At 37.3% G+C, this 14,041-nt stretch overlaps 1 protein-coding gene across 2 annotated transcripts; it reads left to right on the top strand.

The window, feature by feature from the left end:
* Positions 1 to 2,025: 2,025 nt before the first annotated feature.
* LOC136283391 (QRFP-like peptide receptor) lies at positions 2,026 to 12,589 on the top strand. 2 transcript variants are annotated; one of them, XM_066172188.1, is made up of 6 exons: positions 2,125 to 2,137; positions 3,438 to 3,739; positions 8,367 to 8,517; positions 9,212 to 9,482; positions 10,155 to 10,406; positions 10,810 to 12,589. In XM_066172188.1, the coding sequence occupies exons 3-6, from the start codon at positions 8,399 to 8,401 to the stop codon at positions 11,140 to 11,142; spliced, it is 975 nt and encodes a 324-aa protein (XP_066028285.1). In that variant the 5' UTR covers positions 2,125 to 2,137; positions 3,438 to 3,739; positions 8,367 to 8,398; the 3' UTR covers positions 11,143 to 12,589. The 2 variants fall into 2 exon arrangements, with proteins under 2 accessions (XP_066028286.1, XP_066028285.1); XM_066172189.1 differs by lacking the exon at positions 3,438 to 3,739 and having other exon boundaries at positions 2,026 to 2,137.
* Positions 12,590 to 14,041: the final 1,452 nt, after the last annotated feature.

The following is a 14,041-nucleotide window of genomic DNA, read 5'->3' as shown; positions in this document are numbered from 1 at the left end:
TTATCATTTCTCTGTGGAGGTTTTCAGAGCTGTAGGAGAGCTTTCAAAAAAAAATTTACGAATTTTCGTAATTCAAACAGCTTGAGACAAATAATGGTTTTGTATGCGGTTGTCGGTTTTGATCAATATCTGCTGCATAACACAACAGTATACTCAACAGAAAATGAAGAAAAATCCAATGTTGTTGAAAGATGGAATTAAACAATAAAACAGAGAATGTAGAAACATAAAAAGATAGAGGGGCCGCAGCCAGGATAAAAAATCTTATGAAATTTAAAAAACGATCTCTGGCTAAAACTTATAAAAATACGAGCTTTCGGCTGTTTGCGCTACAGCCTTCAACGTGATTTTTATCCGTTGAAGGCTGTAGCACAAACAGCTGAAAGCTCGTATTTTTAAAAGTTTTAGCCAGAGATCGTTTTTTAAATTTCATAAAATGTAGAAACAGTTTACAATTCAAGGTGATACACAGTATGTAGACATGCTACAAATATTGAAACGAATTTGACAACAGTGAATATCCAGAAAATTCATAATATTTCGAAAAAACAAATAAGAAAGAAATCGGAAAATTCAAAGATGAAGCTTCTGGCATACCAGTTGTAGAATTCATCGGTTTGAGAAAAAAAGTGTATTCTTATGTTGAAGAGAATGAAAAAGGCAGCAAACTAGCAAGTCATCCAAAAATATAACAAGAAAGAACATCAAACATGGAGAATACAAAAACGAACTATTCAATAAGCAACAAATATATCATAAAATGAAAACCATCCGAAGTACAAATCATCAACTCGGATGCTATAAACTAAATAAAGTGTCACTCAAATGCTTTGATGATAAGCGACACATTCATGAACATGGTAGAACATCTTACGCCTGTAGAGATAATAAAATTTGAAGTTGCGACGTCACGCCACAGCTGTGGCAGTCTACATACAAGAGCCACAATCTTCTTAAACAGTGTCGTACACCATCAATTCCGACGCGTGAGAAACCGCTATTTCAATTCCGACGGGTGAGAAACCACTATTGTCGTACGAAATAAAATGCTATGACTGATTTCTTCGGGAAAAGTTCCTGTTGCATCATTGATTTCCTGTTTTTTTGAGTGTCACGCTATGGTAAGCAAGCAAATTTTAAATAGTAAATATTTCTTTACTAACAAAGTTTACTGACAAACTTTACTGACAGACATTACCGATAATCCATTACCTAAGAACAATAGGAATCTGATGACTCCAGTTTCCACGGAATAGTTCCTAATGTATTACATCATCAACTTCCTGTTTTCCAATGACACCACCGCATCGGCTGTTTCTCACGCGTTTCAAACTGTTTCTGACGCCACAGAAATGTTTTAAATTCATTTTCTTCAACCTGTTTCTTTCAAATTTAATTTTTCAAACTAATTCTGATGCGTCAGTTATTTTCAAATTTATTTTCTTCAAACTGTTTAATAATTCATTTTTCTATCTCTCGCCAAAAAAAGGTGTATAATGATTCGGCACTTTTTTTACTCTCTTTGCTATTGAGGATGAATTGAATGAGGTCGTTTTTGGTTTTCGCAATTGTATGACCACTGATGCCTGCTTCTGTTGCCATGTTTCTTATTTCAAACATTTTCATGCTTTCATCTGTTCTTCTGACATTTGGAAAACGTCTGACATTTGGAAAACGTCTGACATTTGGAAAACGTCTGACATTTTTTATTTTAACCATGTTTGTTTTTAATTTCGGCGTAGAATCGCTCAAGCACTCTTCTTTAAACACCACTTTTTCCAAAGCGACAACCAAAAATTAGTGCTTTTTACAGCGTTTTCGTTGTTAGAGCTGTTTTTCAGCTGCTATATTGTTGTTGCGGTGGCGAAAGAAAACCTACTTAACACGCCCACCTTTCGCTCGCAAATTTTCAGCGTATCCAAAGGTTGCATTTGATTGGCTATCTGTGTGTTTCTTTGAATTTTGACCGATCAGAATGTCTGGTTTGTTAAATTAACTGTTGTTAATTGTTGTTGAATTAACCCTCTTCTGCATTGAATTACCAGAAAACTGCATTTATCTCAACCAATCAGAACGGAGTAATTTTTTCATGCATATTATTATTGAGGAAAGAAGCCTTCGGCCAAGCCGCGAGGAGGTATGTCGTAAAATCTTTGTGAATATTTTTAATGAGAAATTTTCTAATGTCAGACCCTTATGACTAATGAATCATCAAACGGGATTTTTGCTTGAATAAGATGGTTTTTGTGATACACTAAAATTAGTTTCTGAGTTTGGCGGGATTCAACACTATGAATATCCAAACCCATTTCATCAAACATACAAGCAGTTAGAAAGCCAGAGGAGGAGAGATGAGATAAGTGTAAAATATCTGGAGTGACTTTTCTAGGAATAGAATATCACGTTCAGAATCCGATTAAAAAACAAAGAACTGAAGAAGGAAAATTTCATTTGAGGTCTTGTTTCTGACGCGTGAGAAACATTGATGTTTCAAATCTATTTTTAAAAAACCTGTCTCTGACGCTTCGGAAACATTGATGTTTCAAATTTATTTTCTTCAACCTCTTTCTTTCAAACTAATTTTTTCCAACTGTTTCTGACACGTTAAAACTGTTCAAATTTATTTTTCAACCTGTTTCTGACGCGTCAGAAATGTTTCAAATTCACTTTCTTAAAACCGTTTTTGATGCGTCAGAAATATTTCAAATTTACTTTCTTCAAACCATTTTTGAAGCGTCAGATATGTTTTAAATTAAATGTCAGTTTGGTACACGTTTGAAAGAGCATCAAAAAGCGGTTTTCTTTTGCAAAAAAGAAAATTCAGCTTTATTGGAGCACGCATGCCTAACCAACCATACAACTAGGTGGGATAAGTCTTAAATTATCACCACTAATTGGCGTTACCACCAGCGCTATTGTTTGGAAGCCTGGCATGTTAACTCCGTCCCCGTTCGTTTAAACCGTGATGATGGCGGCTTACTTCCTGACGCCTGTTTACATCTCGTCTGAAAAAAAGGCAGCTAATTAGTCAGCGAAAATTCGCATAGATGTGATGTGATATTTTTCTTTGGGTTGGTATTTCCGAATAATACGTCACCCTATCAAAGGGTTGCCCGACAATGTCGAAACATCCAAGAACGCCCGAGGGCTCTCCATTGTATACGTTTTCATTCTTACCCAAAAGATGACAGCGGACAAGGTAGTTGGTGAATAATTTAAACCATTTGGATAAGTTATAGGTTTGCAAACGTCATTTAATTCCGAAAAGATCAGCCAGATCATCGTCAGAAGGATATGTTTATTTTGAGGATTGTGGATTTCCAATAATCATTTCAAAGTATTCATGTCAAACTTAACTCCTTCACTCTTCATTGTATGTTGAAGAGCTTGGCCAAGGCTTTTGAATGAATAATTACCTTCTGAAATTGTCTTTACAGTTTGAGTGCCTGACGCATTGAATACAAAGACTTCTTTCAGTTCGCTTCAAATTAAACCATGAGTTGAAATGTGTCAGAAGATCTGACGCAAGCTTGGATGGCAAGACTGAATCAGTCGATTAAGGATTTCGTTTATTGCATTCTCCGTGCACAAGTCAATGTCAGATCATCAATCTTGGGTTCATCAGGAAGTGCTAAGGAAGCACAACGTGAGTTTCTCGTATGGGTTGAGGATGCAATCAGATAGCCAGACATTTCGAAGAGCGTTCGGAGATTTCAGCTCGCGATTGATGAGGCTAAAGGTAGGATTGATCTTGCACTCTCACCAGGTACTTGGCATATGCCCTAAAATCTTCTCCTGAACACTCGGAATACTACTGGGTATAATAACACCCTGAAGAAGGTAAGTTCTGATATGAAGCTCGGAGTCAACAAATCAGTGAATTTGGAGATCAAATCAGTCAGAGTAAGGCACATGCATGGGAGTTCATCAAAGATCAACAGGCCGAGATCCGAGGGATCCAGGCCCGAGAGGGCACCTCTAAAGCCTTTGGCCAAATCGCGAAGCGGCACATTTCAAATACAATTAACAAGAATTTAAATGAAGTTCAGGTGAAGACAAATCATCAAAAAAATATGAAACAAATCATGATATGGTAAAAGGTCGGTTTGATTTCGGCTGGACTGATATCAACGTTCTTGATCGCTCAACCACGAATATGGCGACTAACATTATCAGAAGCCATTCCTTTTGACCTAGAAAGCTGATCACTGATCCAGCAGTCTTGGAAATGAAGCCGACTACTGAGCTTATGAGACCTGGGAGAATTCCCGCGATCTTACTGCCAAGAGTCTTAACACCATCCCCAACTCCTTTAGCGACAGACTTCAGACCTCTCGTCAATGCGCTCACAATCACTCCAATTGTTTCTCCGACTGCCAGAACAACAGCTGAGACTATGAAACCGTATTTCTTGAATATGTTTCTCATTGTCTCTCTTAGTGAGGTGCCTGTTTCAAGTTCTTCTGTCCATTCTCAAAAGCATCAATCTGCTCTTGATTTTCTTTTATCCTTTCTCTTGCTCTTTCTCTTATATCTTGGTATTCATTCTCATCATCAGCAATTCCACGATCCTCCTGAATAGACTTCTGTTTCTCTTCCATCTTTTTCTCTTTCTCAGCAATCAAAACCTCTCGACTCTGGGCCAAATGAGGTTTTGATTTGTTTTGGAATTGATGGATTCAACCTTTCCTTATTCGTACCCTTATCTTCAGTATACAAGAGATATGTCTTCTTGCCCTGGCCAAACATCTTTACCAGCAACCTTCCTGTTTTACTATAACAAACCTCGAGTTCCGAAGCCTTTGCCTCAGTATAAATTCTGGTAAGAGAGTTCCATGCCTTCTCATTTGAAGTGATGACACGCGAATAAGTAGTATCACCCTCAATGAGAGATGTTTCGGCAGTTTCCGATACTTTCTCTTGTCCCCTGTTCATTGTTGTCTTTGGAATTTCTTCACCTGATGGCTCCGTAGTTGAATGACAATCTGGTTTAAAAGGTGTTGTTGTATTTCCTTCATCTTCATCATCATCATCACCGTCGTTGTGTTTCAGAAGAGGATCAGTATCTCCAAAATCATCAATTTTAAAATGAATTATCTATAATTTTAAAATGGATGTCAGTGGAAAAACCAACCCAAATTTTGAAAAAGAAGACGTCAAACGCCCTCAAGGCTGACGGCGCAATTCACAGAGTAACATTTAACCCTAATAGGGCGTCCCCAGGTGAAGTCCTTAGAGTCCCAGTTCCAAAACTTGATGACGTAGTTGTCCTCGTGCCAGGATCTCTTTCACCCATCTTTGACATGGCAGTTAGTGGTCACGCAAACAGTTATATAGTTAACAATGTCGCAAGAGCTCTTGTTGACAGGTTGACTGTGAAATTCGCAGGAGAAATCTCGCAGGGCACTGATGGTTATGATCTATTCAAGCTCTATGAGGACCTCTTCTTAACTAAGAATGAGAGGGCGAGCGTGTTCAGAGAAGGTATTCAATCTGTTGATCTTTCGAAGATCAGATGCAATACTGAAGATAAAAAGAAACCAGGAGTTGACAGGGAGAATAAGCTCAATGATGTTTATCAGAACAACTATAGGATTCCATTGGATCATGAGAATCTGAACGATCATGGTCTTCTTCTCAAGAGGTCTTTCTGATGAGCTTCTTTTCGAGCTCAGGCTTGCACCTGCATGCAATGTTGTGATAGGATCTGACGAGACACAGCTCGCTTGTGAATTGTCTGACATCCAGCTTGAGTTCAATTCATTCACAGTCAAGAACTCGCTGATGAGGCCTTGTTTAACTACAAAAAGGGAAAGAGATTCATGTACGAACACGTCACTCATCTCAAGAAAACCTAAGTAGGTAACAAATCAGGCGCGATCATCAATGAGAGCATCAATGTCCCAAGGAGGTCAATGAAGGGACTTCTTCTTTTTTAAGAGCCATATGTCGCTGGTGCTAGAGATACTGAGAAGAAATTGAATCCTGACATCACTGAAGTGAAGGTGATTGTCAATGGAATCCCAAATAAGATCTGGATAGCAGCAGATATATCACGAATTTAAGAAAATATACGACATTTTTTTAAAAACATGTTTCGATAGTTCTTCTGTCATCTTCAGTTCTGATTTATACAAAGTGCAAAGTTGAATTTATAGTGTATAACAAAATGCTCATTGGACAAAACAAACCATGGAAACAAAACAATGTATGCGATTGCAAGGAAAGTTTTAAATTAACACGAAAAAGTTGATGATTAAGTGTAGGTTGCTACCATTGAATGTGGATAGCTTCTTCGATTTTAAGTTAGAAAGTTGTGGAAGCGTGATCTAAGATGCTAAAACACTCGTCAGAACATAGAGTGCGACATAGTTGAGAATTTTGTAAGTGTCTGAAAATGTGAGAGGTCCCATTACTGACCAAGTGCTCATACACACGCGTGGGTAAATGTTGAGGGGTTTCGCCGACATAAAAACCTGTAAACCACACACGTACGGGGCCCACGAGGGATAGGGTCTTTCACACCAACTTATTAACTATTTTAAAAGACGAAAAAAACCAACTTAATATCTACAACAAAAAAAGGGCCGGTGTAAGATAATTTGAAATAAAAGGTCGGCGTAGTGTCTGAAACAGAAATCCATTCATCCTGTCAGATGCTCAGCTCAACATCATCAACCGTGAGCTTGAAAGTGTGACCTATTAAGGATAACTTCTCATTTACAAAGACACTCTTTTGACAGAAGAAAAAATCAAGGCACACCATGACTTCTGTGCGGGAAGATACAACATAGATATCTGAAAATCTTCACAAAAGACAATCAACACCCCGATGGTGTGACAAGAGAATCGTTTAAGAGAATCATTCAAGAGGATCGTTCAAGAGAATAATTTTTACATCCTCTTCAGAACTCAAGAGTGAGACATTGTGAACATTATTCACCTGTGAAAAACTCAAGTTGTCTTGAAATCAAAGTTGTCACCAAAATGTACAATAACCGTTTTTCAATGTTGACTTGAAATCAAGGTTAAATTCATGAGCTGCCTTAAAAATCAAGGTTGTTTTAAAAATGAGCCAGAATCCCCCTTTTATATTACCTTTATCTGCACCTAACGGTAATATGTTGTCTAAAACGTTGACTGATATGAATTTTTTTTGAGGATTTCCAGATTGTTTTCATCAGTTGTTTAGCACAGGCAGAGACATAGCGTCGATAAAACACGCCTCGGCAGTACGCGGAATAGTTGTTTCATGAAAAATTTGGTTAACTAGATTTCTACTTATCTAAGGACTTAATATTTGAACACTGTTGACGTCATCTCTATAATCAATAAGGTTATAGACAATGGGAAATCTTGGTCCATTTGATTAAGTTATGAAGTGTGACGGAAATAACAAAATGAAATTTTAAATGTTGATCCGCAACAAAAGAGGAAATTAACTTAAAGGTATACAAGAAAACTCGTTTCAAACTCAATAATATACATGAAAAAATTACTCAGTTCTGATTGGTTAAGATAAATGCAGTTTTCAGCTAATTCAATGCAGAAGAGGGTTAATTCAGTGCAAAGACCTAACAAACCAGACATTCTGATTGGTCAAAATTCAAAGAAACTCACAGATAGTCAATCAAATGCGAGCCTTGAATGTCGCAACATTTGTATAAGCTGAAAATTTGCGGACGAAATAATGGCCGGCATTTTGAGTAGGTTTTTTTTCGCCACCGCAACAACAATATAGCAGCTGAAAAACAGCTCTAACAAAGAAAACACTGTAAAAAGCACTGCTTTTTGGTTGTCGGTTTGGAAAAAGTGGTGTTTAAAGAAAGGAATTGCCAAGGAAATCGAAAATTACGAGCCGACCCAGGTTAACACTTTGCTCGAGCGATTCTACGCCGAAATTAAAAACAAACATGGTTAAACCTCACAAAAGACGATTCCGTTCCATCGAAAGTGATTCGGACACAGACTGAACAATTCCTTGAACTGTTTAGCCGGACTTTGAACTTTCTTGCACCTTAAAGGCGTGAAAATATCATTGTATATTACTGTTTTGACCGAACGCACAATGTCACTCGCAGGGTTTGGATATATATTTTTGTACTTGCTGCGCGTGCTTTGCCTCTTCATAATTATGAAAAGCTATCTCGTATTTTTTCATGTATATTATTAATACGTAATCACATGATTTTTCTCGTTCTATTTAAGCGCTTGTTAATTTTTTCAGACTACAAATTTAACTCGCCCTACGGGCGAGTGCAATTTTGTTAGTCTTTGAAAAAATTTACTTGTGCTTATTTATTCCAAATTGCACTCGAAATCATGTGATTAACTGTACTAACAAATTCAGATTTGTCTCTGTCCAGGTGATGTATAACCAGCATTGATCCTCTGCACAATGGTCGTGCCTGATACAGCTAATTACGCGATCACCACCATACTGTTAACACTTGTCGCTGTGGACATAGCAGGAAATACGTTGGTTTGTTTGATCATAAAAAGACACCTTCAGATGAGGTAATTACGAGTTAAACTCCACTCTTCGTATGTTCTTTCCTTACATATCTGTATTTCATAATAAATACACTTTTTGGCATAATTATGATGATTAGGAGGAATTCTTAAGATTTACCTCATAATAGCGGAGCTCGCAGAGCGTAGCCCCATAATTATACAAAATAGTAGTAACCCATCAAGCCGAAAAAATTTGGATGTACGACCGTACAAGGTGCTACTTTTAACATGCGTGGTCAACTGTACCGTGGGCTTTGTTCAGTAGTCCAGTGGTCAGTGCACTGGGCTCCAAGTCGGACGACCCGGGTTCTAGTCCAGGCCAGAGAAAGGCGTTGTGCCCTTGAGACGTGCGGGAAAAAAAAGTGCGAGCTCCGCTTTTAGGCTTGGCTAAATCTATACATTACATTTACGGGTTGCCTCTTGTGTGTTTTACTTGACTGATATCTTTGAGTAGAAATTCATTCAATGTCCATTACCTTAAATTTAGAATCAGTCTTAATAGTGTATTAGAAAACGTTGATTTTTAGAAATTTCAGAGGCGGGTGAAATTCGTTTGATTACGAGTCAATCTTTTGATGCTTTTGGAATTTCTTTAGAGGTATTTTACTTTCCAAAAAAAACAAAAAAACAAAATATATATATATTCAATTGTTATCTTCCCTATTGACCTTTATGAGTTCGCTCTTTGACTCCAAAGGATTCCCATAAATTATTTACTCGTGAACCTGGCAATTTCCGATATCCTGTTTGCAACACTTATCACACCAAAGATTGTTGTAAGCTTCAATATAGTCCACCCGTATGGAACTGTAGGCTCAGTCCTCTGTAAGTTGGTGACAGGTGGAAATCTGGCCTGGCTTCCTGGAATCACCTCAGTTGTTACTTTGGTAGCTATTGCTGTGGAACGATATTATACTGTGCTTTATCCACTGGATCCAAAGAGAAAACTGACCTACCGTAAGTTTAAGGTGAGTCAAAACATTCCCGTCGACTTACCAGGTGAAAATACTGTCTGAGGTCTCTGACCAGCTGTTATTGAAAAGGAATCGTTTATCAGCATTTTCTGGTCCGTTCGGCGTTTAATTTTCACTAGCTTAGATCTCAGGATCCGACATCGGAACCTTTATCTTAAGTTAACAATCACCTCCAAGTCCCTCAAGAAATATCAGGGAAAGTTAACTTGGAATGGCTAATATTTGAAAATAAACTCATCCGCAGACTCAGACTAGAACTTCATTTGGACCCAGTAGGCGCAAAAAATCTTAGTTTTGTATATTACATTTATGGCAGAGGTAGCATACTCTTTATCAAATTCATTGACATGGTACAACAAGACTAATTGTCATTCCTCATGCCATAAGTACGGTCATTATTCCTTACGCAAAAAGCGCGATCAGTATTTCTTATGCAATAAGCATGGTCAGTGCTTTGGATATTCGATAACGACATATGTTATTCCTAAACTTGAAAAACACATTCTAATAAGAAACAATGAATGATTTTGAACGTAATAGAATTCGAATTCAATTTTTTTATTTAAGGGGTATGCATAGCCTCTCTTGATGACCGAAAAAGCAAATACACCTCGGATCAAATTATTTTCGAAGAAAATGAAACGTTTCCATGAATTTATATTTCAGGTGATCGTCCTTAGTTCTTGGGTGTTCTCGCTGATTTTCAACACACCAAAATTTTTCGTCAGGACATTTGATGACCAGAAAAATCATTGTGTGCAAACCTGGCCCAAAAGGTGGATGATTAAAGCTTACTGCTTGGCGTGGTTGTTTCTGATTGTAGTTTCCGTTGGCATAATGATTGTGTTATACTCTAAAGTAGTATACACGTTATGGTTCAAACCCAATGATGGCAACCCACTTAACTATCAACAACGGGTGAGTTAATAATTTTAAATTATGTCTGGAATAGTCAAATCAATTCAGCTTATACTAAGCCAGTTTTGTTAGTAAGGCTGAAGTAGCCAGAGTAAAGGTATAAACAATTCTCTCTGTGGTTATTTGTTAGAGCTCCAGTGAGAGTACTTTTATTTTCTACATGCGCATGACGAGTGTTTACCGCAAGGTCTACAGCAGGGTCGCAAATATATGCTACAGAGTTTTCATTTAAATTTCTGCCTCAAAGTCTCGAAGAATTATATTGTCAAATTTACTAAGCATTCACTTTCCTTGCCGTTAACAGAAAAATAAAATAATTGTAACCCTTGATATCGGTGAGGATTTAATTGGTAATAGCATCTGAGCTGACAATATCTTCTCTTTCCTTATACTTGATTGACAGGGTGTGCTGAAGGTGCGGAAACGCGTCACTTTGACGGTCATAACTGTCAGTGTCATATTTGCGATTTGTTGGGGAGCAGAGTCAATTGAATACGTGTTAAGATTTCTCACGACTCTGAACATCACCTTCGTCCATATTACCATCGTTGACATGATGGTGTTGTTTAATTCAGCTATTAACCCATTCATATATGCCCTCCTGAACCATCAATTCAGACAGAAGATCAGAAGAGTGACTTGCTGCCCAAGTTCTGTGATAGCGCCCAGGCCCCGGGCTGAAACCGGCACGAAGGAAAGTGTTGTGGAGGAAACCAAGCCTTCTTTTCTTAAATAGCTGATGACAAATGGCTCAGAAGCCGTCAAAGTACCTTAGTTCTCCCTTGTTAATGGCCAAAAATCCCCTTCAGAGAAAAAAAGGCAGCATGTAGTAGAAAACTAAGCCAAGCTTATATCTTGACCACGGAATCTTTGTATCGTTAACGACTAGTATGGATCATAGAGAGCGAAGGAATTAAACTGAAAACATATGAAAATCATATAGAAATCATTTTTTTTTTCAGGCATTATTTTTCACTACTAGTTAAGTAGTATTCATAACTGCGAGGATCGCTTCCATTTCGTTTCTTCAACCGCAGTGTACATATGTTATTTTCATGTATTTATAGTAATGAATTTACCACGTGAAGGGTTTATTTGTAACCAACATAATGACCAGCTCCCAGTTGACTTGTTATCTCAGTTGGTAGAGCGCTGCACCGATATAAAAAATGTGAAATAAGATAATTTGTTAACAGTCATTACTGTAAGTTGCGCTTATAGTACAAATATCGTTTTATAATGCAAAAAAGCTCCAAAAAAGGCAGATGAAAACAAGTTTAAAAACAAAAGGCAGGAAAGAAGAGAAGAAAAAAAGAAAAAGAAAAAAACGGAGAAAGGACTGGAAGACAGGGAAACTCTGAGGAGTTCCTTACTTTCATCCCAAAATCCTAGTTCTCATCCATACTACTAATTCTCTTGATCGATTCAATAGCTGCCGTAGCTAAACATCATCATCCAGCCTTCATGTTACATATCATTCCTTTCTAATAGAGTGAATTCGTAGAATCCGTTCGTTTATGCTAATGAGTTTTCACTCAAAGCTTATGAGAAGAACAATAGGCCATTTGCGAATTACTGTTAGTTTCATTTTCAAAGCGAGTCCTGGTGCTCATCCTTTCATGTGATTATAGGTTTTCATTCACATCTTCATTACTTGACTGTTTTAAATTTATATTTTGAGGTTAACAATGCTTTTATCCCACAAATTTAGGACAAAGAATGTGTCGTAATTACTCTTTCATACTGCTTGTTGTTGGTATGGTTAATAAAGTACTCCAGAAATGAAAGCAAGCTGGACGCCTTACCAAAAATATCGGTAAGGGGACAAATACGTGCATGCCGAGCACTCTGATAGAGCTTACATGCAACCTTAAAATAACTTGCCTCATATCGGATTTGGGACCTTGCTACCACCGATCTGTTGGATTTACCTCTCCGACTGTGACATAGATATTCTGTCGATGAAATCTATGTGGTATGCGGGTTCTTTAACAGGAGCTTACTAGGAGCGACATATAAGGGCTATAGGGTACATTTATAGACTCAAGCGAACAGTTTCTTTTGGTGCAGTAAAAAGAGCAATCATCCTGTTCATTTAGCTGCGGTTAGGCTATTTACAAACTGTTTTTACCACGAGTTTATACGTCTTGAATATTTAGAGGGGTACTGAGCGTTTTTAAATGTTAATGACTTTCCTCACGCCAGACTAATAAATTTCAATATTACACCTAAACTTTTCAACGTGCACTTTCCTAAAAATTTAACTTTTCAAATTTTTTATCTTTCTTTTGTTTCAGTTCTTATAGTTGTTGTTGTTATTTTTTTCTCTCCCTTTCTCTCTCCTGCAACTGTCTGAACACAAAGGTCGCAGAGAATCCGACTTGACTAAAATCCAGTGCACGTCTCAGTTTTGAAAATTCAATGGAAGCTCTCTTTAATCAAAACTTCCTCATCAAACTTAGGCTGCTTCAATATGGCTCCATCGTCTAATTTCAAAGGCCATTAATCAATACCATTTAAAGAGGGGAACTTTGGAGGTTTTTGGTTAAATAATTTTAGCTATTTTTTGGATCAGTTTTTGGTTTTTGCGCTGAAAAATTGGCTTTTTCGGTTTTGGTGTCTCTATCTGTTTGCGGTTTTTCCAAATGTGATGTCCTATTCGGTTTGCCATTTTCCCATTTGTTACCTGATCTCTGTTCGCGAATTTTAACCTTCTGCGTGAGTTTCTAATTAATTGAACTTTGTTTTAATGTTGTAAACTGCGCCGTTGAAGGCTGTAGCACAAACAGCTGAAAGCTCGTATTTTTAAAAGTTTTAGCCAGAGATCGTTTTTTAAATTTCATAAAATGTAGAAACAGTTTACAATTCAAGGTGATACACAGTATGTAGACATGCTACAAATATTGAAACGAATTTGACAACAGTGAATATCCAGAAAATTCATAATATTTCGAAAAAACAAATAAGAAAGAAATCGGAAAATTCAAAGATGAAGCTTCTGGCATACCAGTTGTAGAATTCATCGGTTTGAGAAAAAAGTGTATTCTTATGTTGAAGAGAATGAAAAAGGCAGCAAACTAGCAAGTCATCCAAAAAATATAACAAGAAAGAACATCAAACATGGAGAATACAAAAACGAACTATTCAATAAGCAACAAATATATTATAAAATGAAAACCATCCGAAGTACAAATCATCAACTCGGATGCTATAAACTAAATAAAGTGTCACTCAAATGCTTTGATGATAAGCGACACATTCATGAACATGGTAGAACATCTTACGCCTGTAGAGATAATAAAATTTGAAGTTGCGACGTCACGCCACAGCTGTGGCAGTCTACATACAAGAGCCACAATCTTCTTAAACAGTGTCGTACACCATCAATTCCGACGCGTGAGAAACCGCTATTTCAATTCCGACGGGTGAGAAACCACTATTGTCGTACGAAATAAAATGCTATGACTGATTTCTTCGGGAAAAGTTCCTGTTGCATCATTGATTTCCTGTTTTTTTGAGTGTCACGCTATGGTAAGCATGCAAATTTTAAATAGTAAATATTTCTTTACTAACAAAGTTTACTGACAAACTTTACTGACAGACATTACCGATAATCCATTACCTAAGAACAATAG

Source organism: Pocillopora verrucosa, chromosome 9, assembly GCF_036669915.1.
Source record: "Pocillopora verrucosa isolate sample1 chromosome 9, ASM3666991v2, whole genome shotgun sequence".
NCBI lineage: Eukaryota > Metazoa > Cnidaria > Anthozoa > Scleractinia > Pocilloporidae > Pocillopora > Pocillopora verrucosa.
This window is presented reverse-complemented; position numbering and strand designations above follow the sequence as displayed.